The sequence below is a fragment of the Onychostruthus taczanowskii genome, unplaced genomic scaffold (assembly GCF_017590055.1).
Source record: "Onychostruthus taczanowskii isolate IOZ18803 unplaced genomic scaffold, ASM1759005v1 scaffold9, whole genome shotgun sequence".
Lineage (NCBI taxonomy): Eukaryota > Metazoa > Chordata > Aves > Passeriformes > Passeridae > Onychostruthus > Onychostruthus taczanowskii.
The window spans coordinates 4,110,098-4,133,977 of NW_024506993.1; the positions used below are offsets into that span (position 1 = coordinate 4,110,098).

Consider the following 23,880-nt stretch of genomic DNA (forward strand, 5'->3'; position numbering starts at 1 on the left):
AATTATTTTAGTTCTTCATAGACTGCCTTCTGTGATTCATTGTTAACTCATAAAACATGCTCATTTTCATGTACTTAAACAGTTAAGTAATTTTTAAAGTTGGTTTGTAATTTTTTTTGGCAACACATTTAAGTTGACATCTGAGAGATAGAAATCTAAAATGAATTTATAGCTCTTGGTTTAGGTTTCACTTACTATCAGGCAAAATATCAGAAATAAATATTTTTTATCTAACATAATGTAAAGTATATTGCACAGTATCTAAAATAAAGTTTAGTTTTGACTGAGTACACTCAAAAAGGGACCCATAAATATTAGAGAGCTGTAGTTAAGAACTTACATGACTGTTTTAAATACTATTGATTTAAACCACTGGCTAGATTTTATGAATCAAAGTGTAATTTCCAAGCTTTGGCTATATTTCTCATCACTAAAGCACTCTCTCTTGTGTGCCTTTAGCAGCTTTCCAGACATTCAACACGGGATTAAATGATAGTAGTTACAATGATCAATAGGTTAAGACCGGTACAATCACTCTTACCGCTAATGACCTCGGTAGTAATGGGTAATAAAGTGTGGGCTATAATAGCCTATTGCTGGTGCTGCATGCCCTTTGATTCCTAGTATTACCAGGGACTAGCTACATGGAAAAGTTGGACGTTGGGAGTTAAGAGAGTGGATATATAGGCCATCATTCTTAACTATTTAAAGTCCCTCAGACCGTATGTGTGTGCCCACACTCGTCCGGGATGTGTGTTGTAATTTTTAACACAATAGTTTCTGATTCATTTAGATTTGTTTGTGCAAGATTTCCGTAAGTTGCTTTGGTGATAAACTAAAGTACAGGCCGTGGCTAAATGTGGCTGTTAGCTGTGTTTATAAATGGAAGGCAGCACCTTCTTTAGAAGCGCAGGTGTGGTGTGAAAATGTGGTTTCAGATGGGAAAATGGAGTCGAACGGACCAACACAAACTCGTACTCTGTGTACTTGTACTCTGTGACTGTGTGCAGTACATGCATGATTATTTTTTTTTTCTTTCTGCTTAAGTGCTTCTGTTCTAGCAAGGAGTGTGCAGCTAAGAGATTTGTTACTGGAAGGTACATGGCCAGTTTTCAAAGATAGGGCCTAATCGCCAGATCTGTCCCAAGATAAACGTGCAGAGAGGCCATGGAAGTGAATGGGAGTTGTCCCTGCCCAGCTGACGGCAGAATGCAGCCCTTTGGATTAATCACCGACGTGTAGGGTTTACAGCACCCCACCCTATTCCTGTCTGTATCCCTGCTTGTCGTCATAAATCTGACTGAAGAGTATTTGTCTTGTCTATCTTCCAAGAAGGGCACAGAAAACATACTTAAGCATGCTTCCTCTCCTGTTTGCTTGGTCCAGCTTCAATAAGAGGTAGTACAAACCCCAGGGTAAAGTAAACTTCTCTGGGGATGAGAATAATGAAGGTGAGTCACACTTTGGGGCGAAGATAGTGACGGCAGGATTTAATTAAATAATTTTCTACTCCCAGAAAAGTTTGTAAAAGAGTGCGGATTAAGATATTCTGAATTAATGGGATTACCCATCCTGATGACTCAGTGTCCTCAGAGCTGGTCCTGCATGGCAAGGTGGTGGCTTCCCCATAGGTACGGGGATGCAGCACCATGGGAGATTGACCACTTGTTTTGGTGGTTCTGGTGTTTGTCCCAGATGTAATTTTGTAATTAAATCTCCTTTTGCCAGCACTCTCACCAGCTTGGACCCCATCAGTGATGTGGGAATGTGCTGTGCCACAGGGAGTGCTCAGAGGACCTCGCTGTGTTGGCATTAATGGGATGTCATGGCATGTTGCTGGGTTCTGCTCAAGCAAATGTTTTGGAGGCAGTTTCTGGCCCTGGCACACGACATGTACACAACAACACGGGGAGATGTGCACTGTACATGCGTCTGACCTTCAGGAACCATTTTTAGTTCATCAAGATTAGTGATGCTGAGAAATCAGGACATCAGTGCATAATGACTGTGAAATTAGGAATGAGAGCTTGCTATGCAAATGACAGGACAAATCATGTGAAAAAGTCAAGATAAACTGCATATTAAGACATTATGTTACATAAAATTAATACTTCATTTCTCTCTTGCTTACTACTACACTGGAGGGTTTTTTTTAAACTCCTTTATCTTCTGATCAGCTATTGTCTGCTGATTTTTTTAAAAAGTGGTGCACGGAAAAAGTGCTAAACATATTATTAGCTTTTATTGTAATACATGAGATGACAGGAGATCCTTTTTAGCAAAGTATATCCTTTACTGCTTTTAGTTTTGTGCTGTCATGTGTTTGATTTAAAACTATAGAAAAGTAAGGTGCTTCAATATTACTGTTAAAACTCATATGGGTTTTGTCTTTTCCTCTATTGTTTTTTCCCCTCTTTTTCTTTTCCTTTTTTGAAGTGGAGGGTAGAGGGGTGGGTTTCTAGGGAAATAGTCTTCTTGCATTACTGGGACTGACAAAATGGTTCTCATGTAGTCTGCAAATTAAACACAAGTGCAGTGATTATTTTGAATAGCTAAATTACATTCTAGAAAGCTTGCAGAATTCATAGCATTGTCATTAGGTATCCGCTTGAATACAATTTGTGTAACCTTGGCCAAGACAGCCTGTCATTTTAATGTCAGTGTTTTATCTGAACAAGACATCATCCTTTCAGATACAGTGTACAGGTTCCTTGCAAAGATGCCCGTGCAGAAACGTGTTAACAGTTGCAAATATGAAATGCTATCAAGTTCATCACTGTAGCTGTTTGTCACTGAAATGTCATGGAAAGCGGCTTTTAATGGTATCTCACATAATATGAAAGAATTGAAGACATCTGTATGCTGGGTGAATATGGAATGGTAAAGACATCGTGGTAGGGCCTTTCTGTAAAAATTGCATAGGAGTCTAGTGCTGTTATTCACATCACTGAGCCTTCCTTCAATTTTCTGAAAAACCTGTCGTAATAGGGTCTAGATCCCATCAGCGTGGGATATTTGGCTGTTGGATTTCTCTACTGAAGGCAAGGGCTTTCTGGGAGGGAAAGGACCCAGATGACGATTTCTTGTAAAAATAAATATATCTTTACCATATTACTTGCTTTAAAGAATTTCCATCCAATAGTGTTTTGCAAAAGAGGAATTTAGTCACCGGGAAGGTGTGGTCAGTACCTGTGTGCTGGCCAGGGTGGGCTGTGAGGACTCTCACCTTCAGCCCTCTTGATGCCAGAAATGGGCTCCCCTGACATGGGGATACTGGAGGAGCTGTGGGAATGTGCTCTGACCCTCTTTGTCTCCTCTTGGCCTTCAGGTTCCAGTGTCGGTGGCTATGATGACACCTCAAGTGATCACTCCCCAGCAAATGCAGCAGATCCTCCAGCAACAAGTGCTAACCCCCCAGCAACTCCAAGTCCTGCTCCAACAGCAGCAGGCACTCATGCTTCAACAGGTAATTGTTTCCTTAACATCTGCTCAGGTGGCCCCTGTGGGTGCTGGAGGCTTCACCTCCTGGGGTAAGAAGCTGCCCGCATCTCAGGTCTGAACCTTGGAGCAGCCATGCTGTGAGCTGAACTGACTGCTCTTTTGTTTTTAAATCTAGAAATAGCTACTGGAAACAAATCCAGAGAGCAGTGCTAGGAGTGTTTCCAAGATCAGCTAAATAATACAGATGCATATTTAAGTGTCAGGACTTCGGCAGATGTCCCCGTTGCTTTTGCCTGCATCCCTCAGAAGGCTTGGTGTGCCCTGACTAATTGGAATAAACAAGGTAGAAGGGCCGTACTTCCCAATTTAGACCTCGTTATTTCCATCTGGAACCGTAAAGGGCAGTGGAAACAGAAGTGGAGAGGTTTGCAAGCCTGTGTGATTTCAGCCAACATATGCTGGGCTGTGTGTCAGTGCTTCTCGCAGCCCGTGGTCCTTTCTCAGCTGGAAGCTGGCCACCAACAAGCCCCGAGGCTCTGTTAGCACAGGGTTTGGCACAGCAGGGTCTCAGGGAGCCCGGGTGGGTGTCAGCATCCCCCCAGCCCGACCCTGCCTGCTCCTCCTGGCTCCCAGGCTCCGTCCTGCCCGCGGCCGGAGCGCTGCCTGCGCAGAGCACATCTGGGCAACGGGAGGAGAGTATTTCCCAGGATGTCTATGCATGTATTGAACAACACTTAATACAGTCAAACCCTATCATTTAGAAAGCATGTGTGTTTCACAACAGAGATCCGCCAGGCTCTCTCAGCAAGGGCATTTTGGCTTTGTTGTTACAATCAAAGGTCATTCCTTGCCTTATTTTAATTAGTTTGTGTAGAAAATGGTATGTTTTTCATCAGTTCATTTTGGAGATTACTTTTCAAACGATAATGCCAAGAATAGTCAGTGTGCACTGAATTTATTGTTGAGTTTCAAACTAAAGGTCAGACCATTACAGATAAAAGGATGCTATTTTTCAAATCACAGTTTGTGTGTTACACCAAAAGGGACACTGAATTGGCTCTCCACTTTGTTACTTACCATCTTTCCTTTTCTTTGTAGCAGCAGCTTCAAGAGTTTTATAAGAAACAACAGGAACAGTTGCAGCTTCAACTTTTACAGCAACAACATGCTGGAAAACAGCCTAAAGAGGTACAGACAATACCCATTTTACTTTCAAACCACAGATCCCTGGGGACTGTCTAGTGGCTATTAAACTGTCATTCATCTTATAAATGATTGCACAACTGAACTGACTCTATCGGGCCTCAGCTTTCAGATTTAGAGTTATTGTCCTGTTTTCGCCTGTGTTTTTCCTGTGCTTTCCATTTGCTCGCTGCCACATATTTTATAGCAGAGGACCAGGCCTTGCTGTTTGGTATGAGTCCTGGAGCAGGCATCTAGACTTGTATCTTGGGAGAGTGCTTGGGGGAGTTAGTTATGGTGGAGAGGGGAGGGGGCCAGGCAGCAGGCCCAGATTGCTGCTGTCCTCTCTAAACACGGCAGAATGCCGAGAGCTGTTGAGTTTGGGCTTGCACTTTCCAGCCAGAGAGGTTCTGGTTGCACAATCCTCACAGCATGGGCTTAGCAGGAGGGACCCCACTGGATCAGCATCAGTGGTGACACGGAGAAGAGGTGGCAGGAGACTTTGCTCTGATGCTACCATGGTCCATAACTGGAGGGGACAGACCAGGGTAGCTTCTGCCCATCCTTTAGATACACTTCCCTTTTAAAATACCTGTCACATCCAAAACTTCAGTATTTTTGGTGTGCTTAGATTTAATTTTCCTGCAATTACATTTACTTTAAGGTGCTGAACCCACCTGATAAGTCTGGAGGAGTTTGAGACTTTGCTGTTTAATCTGACATCAGTGCTGGCTTAGGTAGATCCTAGAAAGCTGCCTCTTGGTGCGAGACACTGGGTGATGTCCGGTGGCAGTAGCTGCAGTTGTGTCACCTGACAAGGGGTGTTGCTTGAAGCATGCACCAATTTCTGCTCCCCATTCCGCTTGAAATTTCGGCAAATCGTGCCACCTGTGCCAAGTTTCAACCCAGAGTGAATTTTTCCAGCTGAGTTATAAACCCCTGAAAACAGGGGGGTTTATAATGGAAACGCTGACACAACCTTAACCATAGCGCGCTTACGGGCGCCACTATAATAAAAAGGGAACAGATTAAAAAGTGTCTAAAATGTAAATCTAAAGGACTAACAGTAATTAAAATGGAAATGGCACAGGGAGGGAAGGCATGTAATTGTGAGATATCACTGTGCAGAATGCTCTCAGCTTTGTTTTGCTGGCTGTTTTTCTAATTCAGTAGGGCTTACTCATCAGTGGCAGTTCAATGCGCGTTAATGACTCTGGGATGCAGGCATCACTCTGGACAAAGAAATGATTATTGTGCGGTCAAAAGAAGTTCAAAGACAAGAAGGGAATTTCAGTTTTTTCCTTAGAGATCCACATTCAAGAGCATATAAATTAAGCCAAATGTTAAAAACCACAGTCTGAAAGCTGACTTCAAAGTCACAACTCTCTAATTAATGAACTGCGAGCTTCAGTTTGGACAAGTCGTGGTTTGATGCGCCCATAAATCAACATGACAGGTCTGTTTCACAGTCTCAGACAGCGCTTGTCATTGAGTCACATCAGATGTAAACACAGCAGAAAAAAGAGGGAATATGAAGGAGGTGCAATTGATCAACAGAATTGGTAAAAACCCACTTTTGAAACGCATTATGCATGATCACAGGAAATGGCGATAGCCTCAAGAGGCTTTCTCCTTCTGCTGTTGCTTTTTTGAATCAGATTTCTAACAGCCTTCAAAAGGGAGAATAAGAATTATGGAGCTTCTCCCCTGTGGCTGGCAGGCAATAACCCCCTGTTGTTATTTTGTGCTTCTTTCTTTTCAAAGGCGTCAAAATTTAGTTTTTTAAAGATCTTTAACTCTATATTTGAAGACAAACAATAAAGGGCTGCCACTGTCATTCTTATCAGTTACCAGGGATTGTATTTTTTCTTTCTGTTGCCACTTCTTATTAACCTCTTATTTGGTCTATTAGACATAGTTTTGAATGCAAGCCTACATGCTGGGAGAACATGAAAGTTCAGATGAGCTCAGAGGGCAGATAAAGAAATTTGAAGGGGAAAGTTACACAGCAGAATGAACGATAAAAGTTAACTCTTCTAAATTGCTGTTGTCAGACAGGAGAGCATCTCAGACACAAAGATGAGGGCTTGGAGCTTAAAGAAAAAAATACTTTGTGTTAAAAAAGACAAGAAGGGAAGTTAGACAATGTGATGGCATTTCAATATCTAACACACTGATTTACTGTGGTCACACTTCTGATATTACAGTAGCGAAAGCAACAATAAGAAAGGACTCCTTCCTGTTTCAAGAAGAGCATTTTAACACGATAGCTAGAAAGAGAACAAGGACCTAACTCTCTCCAGCTTATTCTAGGGGTTTTGGCCGGGGGGGGGGAGTATTTTTGCTGATGGTTTTAGTGGAGATCCATTTCAACAATGCATTTCACCCCACAGGTTTGTTCAGCCCAGCTTAAGGAGGTTATTCTTGCTAAATTAGCATGGAAAAGGTGGCCTTGTATTATTTTATTTCTTCCCCCTCCCTCTGGCACTGAAAACTGACGGGCAGTGCCGTGGTGGGGGCCGGCGGCTGCCGTGCTAACGAGGGCTGAGCTTGTACCTTGACAGATGGAACAAGCGTATTCATGTACGGCATCCCCCAAGTCATTTTGTGAGCGCCTCGTCCTATTGTGCTGTTGTGAAAAAAGGAAAGCACAACAAACCTCCCCAGCCCCGCTGGTGAACGGGACCCGACCCCCGAGCGGAGCAAGAGACAGACCCCAGCGAGGTTCCTGGGCGTTTTACTCGAGGGCTGCATGGGGTAGCAGAGGGTGAGCAGTGCCCGACAGCGAGGAGCAGAGGTGCTGGGTGGGATCTCAGCCCTGTTCCTGCTCTTCCCTGGGGAATTCGGGGCTCCCCAGAGGCAGGGGGTGCTCAGCTCTGGCGCAGCCGCGGCGCTGGACGGAGCGCGCTGTTTCCCGAGCAGGGCCGTTTGTCCTCCGGCACTGTCACAGTTTATGTTAGGCAGTAGGGAGTAACCTAAGAAAGGAAAACAGACCTTTGACAGAAGCTTTAGGGAGGGGATCAAAAATGCAAGTTTTATCAGGATATTTCAGCATTTTAACACTGACTACTGACCTGACAACAGGACTGCACCGAGACCTTTTTTGTATGCATTCAATTGTGAGAAGTAAACAAACTGCCTTGTATCCTGTGTTTGGTAACTGGGTGGGGAGCGCAGTTTGGCAACGTGTCTTGCTTTTAAATTCTTTCTTGGACAATGGGCCTTGTATACTTTTATATCCTGGCTTTTCAAAGTAGAGTGTGTTCAAGAGCTTTTCTTAGGATAGCTGAGAAGACAACCAAAAGGGCATCATTCAATTGGTATAATAAAGTGTTTTTTTTTAAAAAAACCTGTGTGCTAACTGCACTCTTATTGCAAATAGGTAAAACACCGCTTACTACTAGTACTAACAATATAAATATATTATTATAAATACATTAAGTGTATATATTTTAAAATTAATATTTATGGAGGCAAACGTTACTTTAGCTCAATACAACTGTTGCTGGGGCCTGCATGCATATGGTGCTGTTGCAAATAGTTGCAACAAATGGATGTGTCAGAGCAAGCTGTTGCAAAGAAATGTAAACTCTCCGAGTTTCAGAATATCCAAACACCTATTTGTTTAGATGTGTTCCTGAAGTCCAAGGTTTTCTTTGGAAGTAAGATAAATTGTGTTTATAAATAAGATGAATAGAATGGCTGACTCTCAGAGTTGTGGGTGTTAAGTCAGTTGCAGTATTAGGATTGATGGGGCAGGGTGGTACGAGAAGGTGGGGGTCAAACCCACAGTTGGTGTCTGTCAGTCGTGCTCCAGCAGCTCTGGTGGGACTTTTTCCCTGTGTAACACCAGTAGGGAGTGGGGCCAGCGATCCTCTGGCTCGGTGTCAAGGAAAGGTGACAGAAAGCTCGGGATCCGGCTGGGGTTTGTTTGGGAAAGTGTGCAGTTTGGTAAGAGTTAATTTTCTTTCCATAATTGTTGGCCATAATGTGTATAAGACCTCCACCTTGATATGATTCCTAGCAGATTAGGGATATTAGATAATTTCCTTCTATTTATTGTACTACTGCACTGGTATTATCTTTCTATCACTCAGATAATTACTAAGGAAATCTACATTAATTTTTTTTGGCTAGCACAAGGAACTGCTAAACACTGGCATGATGTATTGATGTTTTACACAACAAAAGTTTTCCTCCTGTCATTGTACAATAAATAAAAAGATATTTATCAAAATGCAAAGCCTTTCATGGATTTTAAAGAACAAAGCAAATAAAATACAAGATGAGCATGGAAGCAAAACCTAGAGGCTTCCTTAACTGAACAAAATTAAGGACTCTGAAGCCTCGAGTACTGTACATATTAAACACTCACATTCAAGTAAGATGTTGTTTGCTAAATTATGAATGTGTGTAATTAAAATCTAGTGGCTGTTTCTATGAAAGATTTACAATGTTATTTCATCGTTTGTCATGGCTAATTAACAATATTAGATGAAGTTTTTCTTCTTCAAAGGTCTGATTTTTTCTCATTTATTTATGTCAGAAGTGATAAACAGAGTAGTTAAAAGCTTCTCCGGGTATAGTAGTGAGAAAAGCAACATGTTCTTTTACACCTCGAAGGTTCAAGGTTCACATCCCTGTGGAGTAAAGCAACTCCATCTTCTTTCTAGTGAGAATAATTAAAATTTTCAAAGTGCAGAAGTAGCAGCCTTAAATACAGCACAGAATAATTCCAGTGTAACAGAAAGTATTGTGAGGCTTGATGGATGGAGAAGAGAGTGAGTATAAAATACCATAAATTAAGCCAGTCGAATTGCCTTAATAGTTGAGACAACCCTTGAATGAGCAAACAGAGCACAGTGCAGGGTTTCTTGTTACATCTAAGTGTGATGTGATCATGGGGTGTGATTCTCATGTTCTTTGCCTCGAAGAATTACCCAGGATTTTCATCAGCATTTGCTTTACCCACCGCTGGAACACAGCCGTGTCTGGGGTAAAACATGAACACATGGACCAAGAAATGCTGTATACATTTGTAGTTGGGATGGCAGCAGAGATTTAGATTGGGTGAAAGTTAACCACTGCAGATGGGAATCTGCAGCCCTGTGTTAGCTCCAGCATCTAACCATACCTTGGGGTCTTTGCCAGGGGTGGTGGGCTCGCTGGCTGGGCCTTGATGCTGAGTTACTGCCATCAGAAATTGAAGCAAGTTGAGACAAGGAGCCTTGTAATCCTCTGCTTTTCTCTTGTATTAACAAGTGCGCATTTTAATTTTTTTGTTGTTTTTTTTTTTTCCAGCCCCAGCAGCAGCAAGTGGCCACGCAGCAGTTGGCCTTTCAGCAGCAGCTCTTACAGATGCAGCAGTTGCAGCAGCAGCACCTCCTGTCTCTGCAGCGTCAGGGGCTGCTGACGATCCAGCCCGGGCAGCCTACTCTGCCTTTGCAACCCCTTGCACAAGGTAGGTGAGGGGTTTGGGTGGCAGAGCCAGGGCAAGGGTGCACACTCACACAGAATTGTCACGGGGGGGAGAGAGAGAAAGAGCTCACAGGCTCATAGAATAATAAGCACAGGAAGATTCTGATGGGCAGGGTGGGTGTTAGGAAGGTATTTTTTGAGAAGGGCGGTGCTGCAATCCTGGGCTGCTCTGACTGGCAGGGTGCAGAGGGCTTGGAGTTCACGTGCAGTTTGCACAGCTGTAGCCAGTCTGGCAGACTCAGAGCTGCTGGTCGTGCTCATCTGGGCTCGGAATCCTTCACAGGAGGAGTCTTTATCGATTCCTGGTGCTGGCTTCGTGGCTAAGGGTGTGTGAGAGCAGCTTTTCCTTTCCCAGATGTGTTGTTTGGGCCTTCCTGGTCCCAGCCTGGCCATGAGCTGGCACAGAGCCGCTCTGACCCACAGGCTGGGGAGCTCTGAGTGCCCTTGGCTGTGGCTGCCAGGGAGAGGGGACACGGCTGCTCTCCACAGCCTTCGTGTCACTGCCTCGGTGCTTCTGTTCCTTCCTCCACACTGAGGCAAATTGGGATTAACTCCATTTAATTCTAATGGTGTTATTGACAATTAGATCCTCCTACGTCTTTATTCAGTCCTGCTCTCTGCAAGAAGTTACTGCTTTGCTGAAATCCCAATTTATTTTATTTTTTTAAGACATTGATACACTGAAAGCACTACTTAAATCCACAGTACTTTTGACAGTGATTATAACCTAGCGTTTTTATTCTCTCTTTTCTTTTTTGGCTTAAGTTTATTATTTTACTTTTTAAACTGGGTTTGTCTGTAAGCCGTGGGACAGTTCAACAGACTTGCCTGAGCTCTGGCTGCTGTAGTTAAAGCAGACTGTTTGGAGTTGGCATGGCTCAGGCATGCCATGGCATCAACCATGATGCTGGTATTTTTGAATAATCCTGCCTTCTCCTTCCCTTGCCCCATAATAAATTTGAACATTCACCTTTATAGCTTGAGTCAGCCGAGGTTGAATGATTTGGGATCTTGAAAGCAGCCTTAGGGTTGTTCTTAGTTTCTAAATCATACAATGAATTTACATTCAGCTCTGTTCACTTAAATGGAGGGGAAAAGATGAAATTGCTTCTGTTCTTCACCCTCCTTTTTTTCTGTGTACATAGCTGTAAAAAAGGAGAGTGAGGTGGCTGGTGAATATTAACTTACATGGATAAATAGAGGCCAAACTGGGGAGTGGAGTCTGCTTTGCTGTGTGGCTGACATGCTTTATTTAGGCTTATTTTTCCCAGATCCAGTAGGGTATTTGAGCACTTAACTCCTGTGTTGAGAGGCCAAGCTTTTGGGGGCCTGACACCTGACTCCCTGAGTCTCAGTTCAGCTTGCCAGCATCCCAGAACTGGATGCCTGGTGCAGAGCAGCACTGTGCAGGAGTTGGAAGCTGATCCATGGGAAGGTGGTGCCCAGCTGGGAGCTGCAGAATCAGGCTTGGGGCAGTACCTGTTCAGTCACCATTGATGCAGAGTGATGGGGAGAAGGTGTGAAATGAGTCCAGGAAAAAAGGGCATGTAGATGAAATGCCATTTATGCTTGCACGATGTTGTAACATGCATGAATTATGCCTCAGATTTATTGTTGGAAGCATCCCGGGCTGTTCCCACACACCCACCGGACTCAAGCTTCAACCTTGCTAATTTTTCCCACAGCTCCTATACCATTAAGTTGGCTCAGTAAGGTTCATTGTATAGTCCATCAGTTAAGCTGTCCAAAGGAGGGCAATTGGGCAGTGACAAGACACGCTCATGTGTAATGTGAAAGAAATGAATGTGGTGATGCATGAAGTGTAATCTGTGCGGTAACACATCGGAGACACCAGTAGGTAATTCAGCCGTCGTGGCATTGATTGATATGGTTAGCAGGGAAGTGTAACTATTAGTCCTCGCCCAGGAGCGTATTTAAAACCTGAGGGGTGCTGACTTGCACGCCAGAGACACAAAAACATAAGCAGAGAGGGCTGGTTCTGGCAGGGAAATGAGCTGCGAGCGTTGGGGGTGGCGGGAGCCGGCAGGAAAGAGGGGCTTGAGACTCGAGGCGGGTTGCAATCCAGCACGATATTTTATTCCTTTTTATCACAGAGACGATGGCTTAAAACTGATGTCATTATGAGGTTTAAATCAACTTTCTGCTTGCTTGAACATGGTCACCTGGGTATGGAGGTACAAGGACACAAAGAGGTTGAGCAACTCTGTTTGTCTTTGAGCCGGTGATACCTGGGGTTGGGAAATTGAGTTCCGTGAGCAGTAATCTGTCAGCTGTCCCCACAACATACATTTTTTAAACCTGTGCCTACATTTTCTTTCATAATCAAGAGGACTAGTTGTCCTGAAAAATGCAATGAAGAGCCAGGGCTATAGTTTAAAGTAATTGGTAATGGACACTTCTTATTTTAAAAAAAAATTACATCTCTCATGCCCTTTTGTTTCCAGAACAGTTTGCAAGACTGAGACAAATACTTTAAATATGTGTATAAAAGAAATAAAATCATCCCTCTAGTAAATGTAGATGTGAATTCAGTTAAAAACATTTTGCTTTTATTCTTAAGTATCTGTAATAGTAATAAATGTTTCCAAGGAGAGAATGCTACTTCATAAGTGACATTTTCGTTATGTTTTCAGAACTAATAGATTGTTTAAATCTGTATTTTAGTTTCATTTCAGTTTTTAGTGCTCCCCTATTGTTTTAAACTAAATAGCACATCCTTTAATGTTATATTTGTGTAATCTTTGCTGCTTAGTATTTAGACACTTCTGTAATCTAGATTTTACATCTGTGCATAGCAGCAATTTTAAAATAAACCCCATTTCAGCAGTCTTGTGAGCTGCGAGAGTGAGATCTTCAGTATCTTCAAAATGAAACTGCAAATCACACTTCACATCACCAGTGAGTGAAAATGATAGGACTGAGACATCTGGGTGCCTGATTGCTCCCGTAGATTTGGCACTTCCAGGTCTGAATCCTGTTCCTGGTCCTTAGGAACTTGCAGCAATCCCGGGTAATTGCAGCGCAGTTCTGGGAATCTGACTTGAAACTTAGCTCTCCCTGTTAAAATGAGACTGTTAAATGGTAAATTACATAATTTATTGCGAGTGGTCGTGGATCTATTTGACTTGCTTTTGCCATTTGTTCTATTATTTTATTTAACCATATTGCTGGATGAGTGATGAGCATACCTTTCAGCTGCCCAGTTTGACAGGCTAGGCAGGAATTCTCTCCGGAGTTATTCTAAAGGAACTAAATTTAGGGCAGGAGGAGAGAGGCTATTTCTAATTTTATTTTATTAATCAGGTGATGTAATCAATTTTTGGCAAGGGGTTGTGTGTGGACATGTATGACATCACAGCTCTTTAAATTAATGTCACCCAGCCTAAAATCCTTACTATCTCCAGCATTTTCCCACACACAGCTGGTTATGTTTTATTTTTCCTTCCATCTCTGGTATAGTTGTTATTAGTACTAATGGGAGTTACATTTGTATGGGAAGTTAGACAAAACACTTTGACTTTTAGAGGCATAAATATCATATGTGTGTCTGTTTTAGTGGCTGTAACATTTTCAGGCTTTTCCTTGGAAGAAAGAATTGGTAGATCCAGAAGTGACTGGGAGGAGAGGAAAGTGGATGATAGCCCGTGTTTAATTAAAAACCTGCAGAAATCCAGATTAAAAAAAAAAAAAAAGTGAAAAAACGCCAGTTATTCTTTCCCTATTTGCTTATTCTGGAAAATAAAAATAGGTGTCGGCTCATATGTTCTCATATCAATATGTTATCATCAACAGACAAGTCTATTCACTATTGTTTCAACTGAGTAAACAGTGTGTAAGGGTCAGCCCTGCTCACAGGTAATTGTTAGTGCGCAGACAGTCCTGTCAAGCGTGTTAGCTAAAAATACATCCCACACTGTCACTTTGCAAGGTGTTTGAAAATAATAGCCCCCACACAGCAAAACAGGACACGGGCTTGTGTACTGACCTTTTTCTTTGTTTAATTTGCTCAGAGGTTTAATTCCAGGGGACAAGTAATAATTGAATATGTCTAATAACTAAATGCTCATTTGGGACAAAATCCATCAAAATATAATTGGCATTTGGGGCTGATGAAAGGAAAATGACGTGGTTTTAGTGAAACGGATGTGTCCTAAGAATATCTGATCACTTAATGTATAAATTGAAGCCTCTTCCCTAATATATATTAATTGCAGATACTTAAGGATTTCAGCATTTTTTTGTAGCGAACCGTTACCGGAGACCAACTGTTTTTGTTAATGCTACTCTGGGAAAGGCGGGGAAGGTTATTGGTCTGTCGTGCAATAATTTACTCCTCTTTGATATGCAAACGATCCACGGTGAATATAAAAAAATCCTATCAGACTCATTTCACAGTTCTTAACCACTTAGATTCTCTGGAGTCTATCGCCTCATTAGACCAGTGCTCTCCAAAGCTAGCATAATTAAAATCTTTAACAGTTTAGCAAAGTAAAGATGTTTGGCTGATCACGTTGAGATGATTATCTATCCATTGTATTCTAAATGACAAAAATAAATTAAATTTAGACCTTGGCATTTTTTATTATGTGTTTCAAATGAATATAATGCATACTGCCGTATTTTTTTTATTTCAATACCTTAGGTTGGGTGAGGTACATGCCTGTGAGAGCTGCTGCTGTACACTCAGAAAATGGCAGGTTTCCTTAGGATAGCTCCAGAGCTACAACATGGTGAAACAATGAACAGTCACCCAAACGATGAGCTGGAAGCACACTGATGAGAAACCTCTTTAAAAACATGACACTGGCTTATTATTATTATTGTTATTTTTCCCTGAATATTTGAGTGATGTGTCTCTACTGCTAATTTTTTCCCATGGCCTTTTCTGAAAGAGCACTGAAATAGTCTGCTGTGAGAGAAACTTGACTTGTTGGATCATGTCACAAGCATCAGCTTTATCCAAAAGCATGATCTCAGCGTGAGCACATGGTTCACCTTCCATTTGGCCCATTGGAGTTTGCAGTTTTCACTTGCATTAATTACTGAATGTTGTCTCCCTAACCCTGGTGTCCACTTCGGCACATATAAAAAAATACAATTTTTTATTATTGTTTTTTTCTTGAAGCTTATTTTCTGTTTTCATTTTACTTTTGAATGGCTCATTAGCATCGATCTAAGAAATGACAGTAATAATAGTGTTACTTGTATAGAAAGTTATACAGTTTTTCGGTAGACACATCCATCAATTAAGGGAGCAGTTTGAGAAACCAAAATTAATGAGAAAGATAGGTGTGTTAATGAAATAATCATAGTATAATCAATTTGACTGTTAAAATTTGAAAAGCATTTCAGGAAGACAATATGAATTCATAATTTACGTCTAAAAGTGATTAATAAAAACTGTATTTAATAACAAAGCTATTTGTCATCATTTAAAACTTAAGCACAAAATTAGTCATGTTGTGGTTCATGTTGTCATAATAATAAAGTTGAGAATTTTTTTTCCTAAGACCTTCCTTGTTTTTAATAATAGCTTTGAAAATAGTCACTTTCCTTAAAAAAAAAAAAAAAAAAAAAAAAGCAAAAAATTGTGGAAAAATAAAGGAATTTAATTTCTTAGCTGAACATAGAATAGCCAGTGGCCACCTTTGCTGTCAGCCTTGCTTTGGGATTGGGGGTGTTTTTTGCCCAAACAGGGACTCTGAAAATGGGCCTTTGGTCTAAAAATTACAAAAAATTACAATATTTAACTTGATATTCAATGTAGGTGTGGATCCCTCTGCCCCACAGCCCGGATTTTGCATTCCATGAGTATTGCAGGTGTCACACCACAGCGTAGCAGAGTCATGCAGTGCAGTATTAGCATTTAGTTATTAAAAAAAAATACATACATGCGCAAAAACACACACAGGCAAAACTAACACTAGGCTTTGTTTACTGACTCTTTGATTTAATTACTGTTTGAAGACGGCCGAATTAGCTGTTAATTGATTTAATTATCCAATTTGTTTGTTTCAGGCATGATTCCAACAGAGCTGCAGCAGCTCTGGAAGGAAGTGACAAGCTCGCACACAGCGGAGGAGGCAGCCAGCAACAACCACAGCAGCCTGGACCTGTCCACCACCTGCGTCTCCTCCTCCGCGCCCTCCAAGACCTCCTTAATCATCAACCCACACGCCTCAACTAATGGACAGCTATCAGTCCACACTCCTAAACGGGAGAGGTAGGTGCCTGCAGGTTTTCCACCCTGAGCAGTCTGGGAGCAGCGTCCCGGAGCGATGGCGAAACGCTCGGGAGCGGTGGCCAAGCGCCTTGGCCTCGGTTCTGTCCTCCACATCTTGCTCTGTCTGGTGTTGGCGTGGTTGAATAGAGTCTCCACTGGGCAGAATGTGCTCCTTTTGTTCAGATCTTTATGGCTTGTTAATTGGATCAATGTGGGCACAATTAGCTAATTAGAAGTGCATTGGATAAGCGTATTGGGAAGTGTGAAGAAGCTGGGGGTTTTTTTGAGTTTTGTATCATAGGTGGTGGTACTCTTGTTGTGCTTTGGGTTTACAGGCTGGTGGGGAGCAAGAAAATCTGTTGGTCAGTACAGTCCCCATTTTTCTACCAAATTTTGGTGCCCTATCTCATCTAACATATTTGCCTTTTTGTACTCTGTATTCCCTCCTTTCACAAGACAACAGTAGGCTTGAGTTCACCAGGTTTCTCTAAAACAAAGTGGCTTTTTTTCTTTTTTTCAACTGCTGATAAAATTAGCTAACTGGTGTTGTTTGGCTTTTAAAAGTGTGAGTTAATTTATACTTGCTCAGCTTGCATTGTTAAAAGAAATGGCTTAAATCAGGGGTTGTCTGTTGACGTGCTTCTCGGCGCGGGCTCTGCTTTATTCCAGAGGATGCTTTATTGCAGGTTTGTTTCTTTACACCCCCAGATTTCACTGAGGCGTGTCTAACAACGTAACTTTTGCTTCTGGGGAGATAGACAGGCCCAGGCGCCGGGGCCGTGGGTGCCAGCGCCGGCTGCAGCCTCGGCGTCGTTGCCGGAGGAGGAGGAGGAGGAGGAAGGGTCTCGAGGAGTGGGCGCAGTGGGGAGGGCAGTGCTCCTTTGCATTCAGGAGAGTCCCTTTGCCCATCTAGAAATGTTACAGCAGACACTAGTGAAAGCTGGATTTTATGGAAACTGATGGCTTTGTCTTTCCGACCTCCTTTCATTCATTACAAAGAGGATAATGGAATTTTTAAGCCATAGAGTTTGTATTTCTGGTGGTCTGAAAGTAGATTGATAGGGAAGCTATATAAATACCTCTTATATCTTGCTGATATTAAGAAAATAGTGCTGCTGAGAATAGATTTTAAAGGATAGCACACCCACTGTTGGAAGAAGTGCTGTGTGTGTAAGGCATCCTTTATATACCCATTGCAAGGACGTGTGTGGGAACATCAGTGAATATGTTTATAATGCATGTAAGTGCCAAGGACGTGGTTTTCATGAAGACTTACATGGGATACTAAAAAAAAATTTGATGTTTATTAAACAATTAATTCCCTTTTTGCTCCATGTAGAACTGAACAAGATGGGTTTATGGCTTTTCAGTAAATTTTTTATCTATGTTTTTCTTAGCGAGTATATAAAGTAAAATCCCATGCAGCAAGATGGGTCTTCTTTCACTGAATAGAGGCACGTGCTGTGTGCTAATGGCAGTCTAAACCAGGAAACAGATTCAGTTCAGTTTGAAATGCAGTGGAAATACAGGAATCTGTTCTGAAGTAAGAATTTTCTCTGTGAATAGTATTGAGCAGACCTGGAAATCCACGTGCCTGAGTCCTGTAATTGTGGCCCGGAGGCAGCTGGGATCTACAGACAAGGTGATACACATGCTTTTATTAGTAAAGTTCCAGATTAATTAGGAAGGCATAAACATGCCATGGTATTGTTTGAGATTGTCTTAGTTAAGAAGACTAAATCCTCAGTGCTGGAATCAATACCTGTGTTATTAAGCTTGCCTTATACTTTTCTTGCATGTCTCTTGAATTCTCTGAAATATCAAAATACAAAATAGGTTTATTTAGGAATACAAATAAGAGGGCTACAGACTTTGCTTTGTCCTGCCTCTCTTTGGTACATGGAGGCTTTATGCCATCCATTTGCTGCAGTGATTGAATTACATGTTTATCCATAAGTAGAGCAGGAGACTACAGGCAGGAGAATGCCTCCTGATGCACTTAAGGGTTTTGTTGCAGTCTCATCAGGCACCCTGGTGCCTGCCTTGATTTCATGTGACACAGAAACTCCTCTTGGTGAGATATTTTGCACTGGTTTCCTTTCTGAAAGGATATTTATCTACAGGCAGGGAGGTCGGGGTGGGGAGTGAGCAGGGAGAGAAGAGCTGCTGTGCTCTGCCATCAAATGTATGTTTGAAAGCTCACAGAAAGTCAAATTTTAGTGGGCTTGCAGAAAAAAAGCACAGGCGCAAGCAGGGGTTTAGTAATTTTTTGATTTCAAAGGTTAAGAGTAGAAAAATCATGGGTCTGCTGGGAGCATGAGTTTGCTGGACTTAGAGTTAAATCCATGTGTGTTCTTGTACCCATGTGGTTCAGCACTGCAAATCTAAGGAGACTTTTGGAGGCAGTCCCTAGCTGGGGCTGTGGGAAGGGCTCACTAGGGAGGAATCAGCCCTTCCACCTCCCATCATGTAAGTCACAGCCTGGGCTGGCCAGGGAAGGTTTTGGGCTTGTGGATTTCCCCTCATTCCTGCACTTTCTGTGCTAACCTTACGTTAGCTCTGGTCTGATACAAGCAAGAGGTATTTATTTAGATTTAACAACAATAAAAAGCACATAGTAAAATCTGTAAGTGTCCTAAAAGTTAAGCACAGCCACATCATAACGACTGCCCAGCAGCCATAAATAATCATATACAGGTAACATTAACTTTTAGGGCGTGCTGTAAAGCTGTTTTCAACCCCTTTCTCTTGGGCTTTTGAGAAGGAGTGGGCTGCAGGAGGCAAGTTGGTTATGTGGGAGTTACTATCATCACTGTCATCTCTGGCACATGTCACTGGGGTAGTTCAGGCTGTGTTTTAGGGGGTTCCTGATCCCACAGGTCAGGTTGCGAGGCTGCTCCAGACCTGCGAGACAGGAGGCACCTGTGTTAGAATCAGCAGGCAAGCCAGCAGATCTGCTCTGTATCTTGGGTAAAAACACATTCTGGCTATAAACAAGGGGTTTAAAATAGCAGGAGCAGTAGTCATTGGCTGCCTGGCGTGCCCACGCGTCGCCGTGCCGCCAGCCCAGACTGAGGTTCTGCACAGGCTGCAGGGACACAGCTCTGGTGGCAGTGGTGACACTGCCCACTGTGGGGCTGCTGCCCTTGGGGCACAGTGACAGCAAAATTTCTCCTTTATGACTAAAAAGAAAACAGCAGGTAAATGGCCAGAGTCACTCAGGACATCCAAAAAGCAAAAATACGTTCCCTGGCACCCTTCCTCCTGGGCCAGGGAACACCGTGGTGCTGCACTTGGTTTCTTCATGCTCTGTGTGTATGGCTTCCCTGGGAGTGAAACAATTCCAGCTGTAAATAATGGGTTAATGCTTTCATTCATTTGGGCTTTAAATGTATATTACATCTATGCTTTTGTCCCACATTTCGCCCAGTTTCTGTAAGTAGCAGCAGCAGCAGCTCTGGGGTTTGGTGCACAGCAATCTGTTAAGGAGATAAATAATCTGCTTTGGCATGACACTCCTACTCTCCTCTTTAATTTGTCTTACACAAGGAAAATTATAATTAAATCATTCAGGGTAAACCCTTGAGTGTAGAGAAGGAAAAAACACACTTTGGTAAAGATTGCCAATAGAGACCAACTTCCCTGTTGTGCCGTGCAGAGACATTTATCAATATTCAGCACTATTAAAGAGGGAACATTTCGTGTGATTTGTGAGGCGGATGCCAAAGCTCAAATCAAGGCTTGTTAAGATCCTTTCCCCATGCAATCATGGGCATTCAGCATCATTAGAATTCAGCACTGACTGTGTGTTTCATGCTTTGATTTTACTCAGACAATTTAATAATGTTTATTGTGCTGATTATATATATAAATTCACTCAATGCAATAAACATACCTCAGTCATCAGTACCCTAAGGGAAATATTTAGTTATAGATACTTGTATTCATTCAGGATAAGGGAAAGTGAGACCATCAACCAGCATGCAAACCTCTCATCATCTTATCAGCATTTGGGTTTCTTCAGTAACAAGCAGTTTTTCTCTGCACAAGTAAATAAATAAATAACAGGAGCCAGTTAAGTACATCTGCTGTGCTTAGAAATGTCAGGGATAGTACCCACTTTCCTTCTTGTTCCACTGCATCTTATTTGGGAGAAACTTGATTATTTTCTTAAGAAACAAAGCAGGAGGATGCCCAGTTACTTCAAGTGACTACTAACTGTAAAACCTGGTTAACAGGGGACATCCTGAAACCTGCATGCTTGGGAATATTCCCCATGTGGGAAGGTTTGGAAAACCAGAGCAGTGCAGAATTCATCAGTGTTTTGCAGTGGGCAGATTGCTCCAGTTTGGGCTTGAACTGGGAGGTCTGAGGGTGCAGTGGACTCCTTGTGCTGGTTCCATCCTGCACTGACTGCAGCAGAGCCAAGACGGTGGAGGCTGTACATAAACAAGTGAGTTAATGAAGATCCAGACCTGTTAATTTAAGAAGTGCATCTGTTGTTTACCAGAAGTAAGGTGAATAGTTGCAGTTAAAGGCTTTGTGTCCAAGAGACCTTTCTCCATCTGCCAGCAGTCCCATCTCTTCCCCTCATTGCCTTTATACCGTTCCCACATACACTTGAGTCTTGTCCTTCCACATAAGCAAGCAGCCATCTCATAGCAAAAATAGATGGGATAAACAAGGGGATTTTAAAATTGCTTTTTCTTGCCAGCATGGCAGGAGGACAGGGTCTGGAGAAGGCTCTGAAGGGAAGTGAGGAATGGCATGGCAGACCATTGATCTGCTGCTTAGGCCTAATGCCTCGTGTTTTACTGTTGTTATCTTCCATGCCAGCTGATCCTCCATCAAAATCCCAAGGCCCTTAGATTGAGGGCATTAGGATTCAGCACAATTAAGAATTACAGACTTGGGTCCATTATTAATGCTCGGGATGAAACAGTTCAGCCTGCAGTCCATATGCTCCCAGGGCCCCATCCTCTCTTGGCCAGCCTCTCCACTTAGTCCCTGGCATTCATTCTGCACTGGTGCCAGCATCAGATCTGCTCAGCCATGTCAGCTCCCCTCGGTTGCTCCCTGCAGCTGATTTTAGTTCATTACCCTTCACCATCAGCAGAGTTGCATTGGATTAGGTTGCTTCAGATCCATTCTCCCTTAAGAAATAGGTGTTCCTGGGCCCTTTCCTCCCAAGAGGTATTTAGCTGCTCCATGTACTCAAACCCCATCATGACTTTTGTGCTCTTACCCATGGTCTGAGCAGCTTAAGTGCCTCCATCCTTGCTGTGGAGCTAGATTGGACTGGGAGACTTGAGCTTGCATGGCCCAGCTGGGTATCTGATAAACAATGCTGCTGTCCTTCTCATTGCACCTGGAGTGGCCGTGGGGCTGCTTGGGCTGCTGGTGATGATGGCACTGTGACAGCAGGGCCCCAGCCTGGCCATCTGCATTTACTCTGTGCAGGTACAGCCCAAAGTGTCCCAGTGTCCGATCCCTTGGCGCTCACTCCCCTTTCAAAGAAATGCCACCAGTTACTGAAGGCTTCCCTCTGAGTCACTCTTTGTAATCAGTTTTGAAAAAAAACACCGGCTGTGACTCAGACCTGGGGCTGTTAATCTTCAGTTTTAAGCCTTATCAGGCACTTTTTATTGTTCGTGCTTTTCAGATGCGGGTGTGGAGCCTCCTGTGTGTCGCCCGCACCCACCGTCTGCCACGGTGCTAAATCAGTTGTACAATTCCACTTGCTCCTCACTCTGCCCAGGAGCTCCTTCAGCACGCTTCTCAGGGAATTCCTGCACTCAACTAAGAGCAGCTTATTTTACTTGCTTTTCCCTGTGAAAGATGCTAAGTTAACCAGCCTGTGAGTGTTTGATGTGGCCCCTGGCTGGAGGAGGTGCTGGGTTTGGTGCTTGGGAAGCTGCCCCAGCATCAGGGAGCTCCTGCACGCCAGTGTTTCACTTCTCTCTGGTCCTGTGTAATAACCATCAGTTGTACAACTCCAAACACTAAGCTAATGTATCAAAAAGCACTTAAAATAGATTGGGTGAGCCTTGGCAGACGCCTAACAGAACTCTTCCAAATTTTAGCATATGTATTGTTTTATTCCTCCATCTGGCCAACAGATCATTGTTTGATATCTGAGTGCTTTGCATATCTCCTCCCTTTTCTTGCAACTGAGATACTTACACGTGCATTTAATACAGCTTAATGCTATTTTTACATACCAGAGAAATAGCTGATGGCTTTCTGTTAATTGCATGCACTTTGCAGTTAAACTTTTACTAAAACATTCCTGTCTAAATACTTAAAGGCCAATGAAAATTTGTCCTCTTCTTTTATTAGAGGTGTTTATGTAGTACTCTTAAAAAGGGACCTGGTTTTCGTTTACTGCACTGTGGATTTTTGTTTCTTTTTATTTCCTCCTATGTGCAAGTTGTCCTTCCTCAGAATTTGGTCAGGTCTGATTGTCCTGAAGAGCTGAGCAGCGAGCTGATAAAGAGCTGTGTTACTTTTTTAACATATATAGCACAATCTGAGAACAGAAACAGCCTTGAAAGGGCTGTAGAAGTAGAGAACTTAGGTGACTTTTGTGTGACTGTTTTCTGTGCTGTTCAATAAAAATGGAGCAGTTAGTATGACAGCTGTTACATCATGTTATATCGTACTGCTAAGATATTGAGCAGCATTTAAAATAAAACTCCACCATTAAGCTGTATAAACTTTATCCATTTCACTATGGTTTAATGGAAAAAAAATGAGTTTCTCAATAAAATGACATCATTTTTCCCAGGTTGTAATGTTCACTTTACAACTGTTTTTCTTTAATTCAATTTGTTTTACTTTACTTTTTCTTGGCATCTTTTTTTTTTTTTCTTGCAGTTTGGAGAGGGGGAAATCTCTTTTTGTAGAGCAGCTAGGTACTGCTCAAACCTCTCTTCCCTGCTTTTCCCTTCTCCTCGCTCCCTCAACATCTTGTGCTAATCTGGAGCTCTATTTTTGTCAGGCAGACACGGTTGTATTTTCAAAGTAGTGAGATGCACATTTAAATTTGGTAATCGGGATTTGTGGCTCTACCTGCTGTACAGTGAGGAGTGAGGGAAGGAACCCAAGGAAAATTGAAATTGCATTGCTTGCTGCTGGAGCAACATTTGTGAAATGCCATAGGGTGTTTTTCTGTATAGCTGGTAGTGGAAAGGTAGGAGGCCTGTAATTTCTTCTGTGTGATCAGGAAAACATATGTATATTATAAAGTAGATTTTTGTCGTTAAAAGGTTGGTATAAGCCCAGGCAGGGAAACTGCTAATATGTGTTACAGCTTGTCATTTTGGGCTGCATGAATAAAGAGGAGAGCTATTCCTTTGGGAGATGATCTCGGGAACTGAGCAACAGATCCGCTAGCCAGCAAATTCTTTTTAACTGTAATTTTCCTTTTTGTGTATACTCAAAAATAACATCGCGATGGGCCCTTAAATACCATTTCATACACAGAGCACAATTTCCACAGCACAGGTGGTGCTAATATAGGACAGTCCCCTAGG

At 42.5% G+C, this 23,880-nt stretch overlaps 1 protein-coding gene across 4 annotated transcripts in view; it reads left to right on the plus strand.

Moving 5' to 3' along the window:
• The window catches only part of FOXP1 (forkhead box P1), a 376,461-nt gene that overhangs the window by 298,202 nt on the left and 54,379 nt on the right, over window positions 1-23,880 (plus strand). For all 4 annotated transcript variants that reach the window (XM_041425693.1, XM_041425694.1, XM_041425695.1 and 1 more), the window contains 4 exons: window positions 3,329-3,466; window positions 4,540-4,629; window positions 9,925-10,084; window positions 16,141-16,345. In XM_041425693.1, coding sequence (XP_041281627.1) covers window positions 3,329-3,466; window positions 4,540-4,629; window positions 9,925-10,084; window positions 16,141-16,345 — 593 coding nt within the window. The remainder of the gene's footprint in view (window positions 1-3,328; window positions 3,467-4,539; window positions 4,630-9,924; window positions 10,085-16,140; window positions 16,346-23,880) is intronic.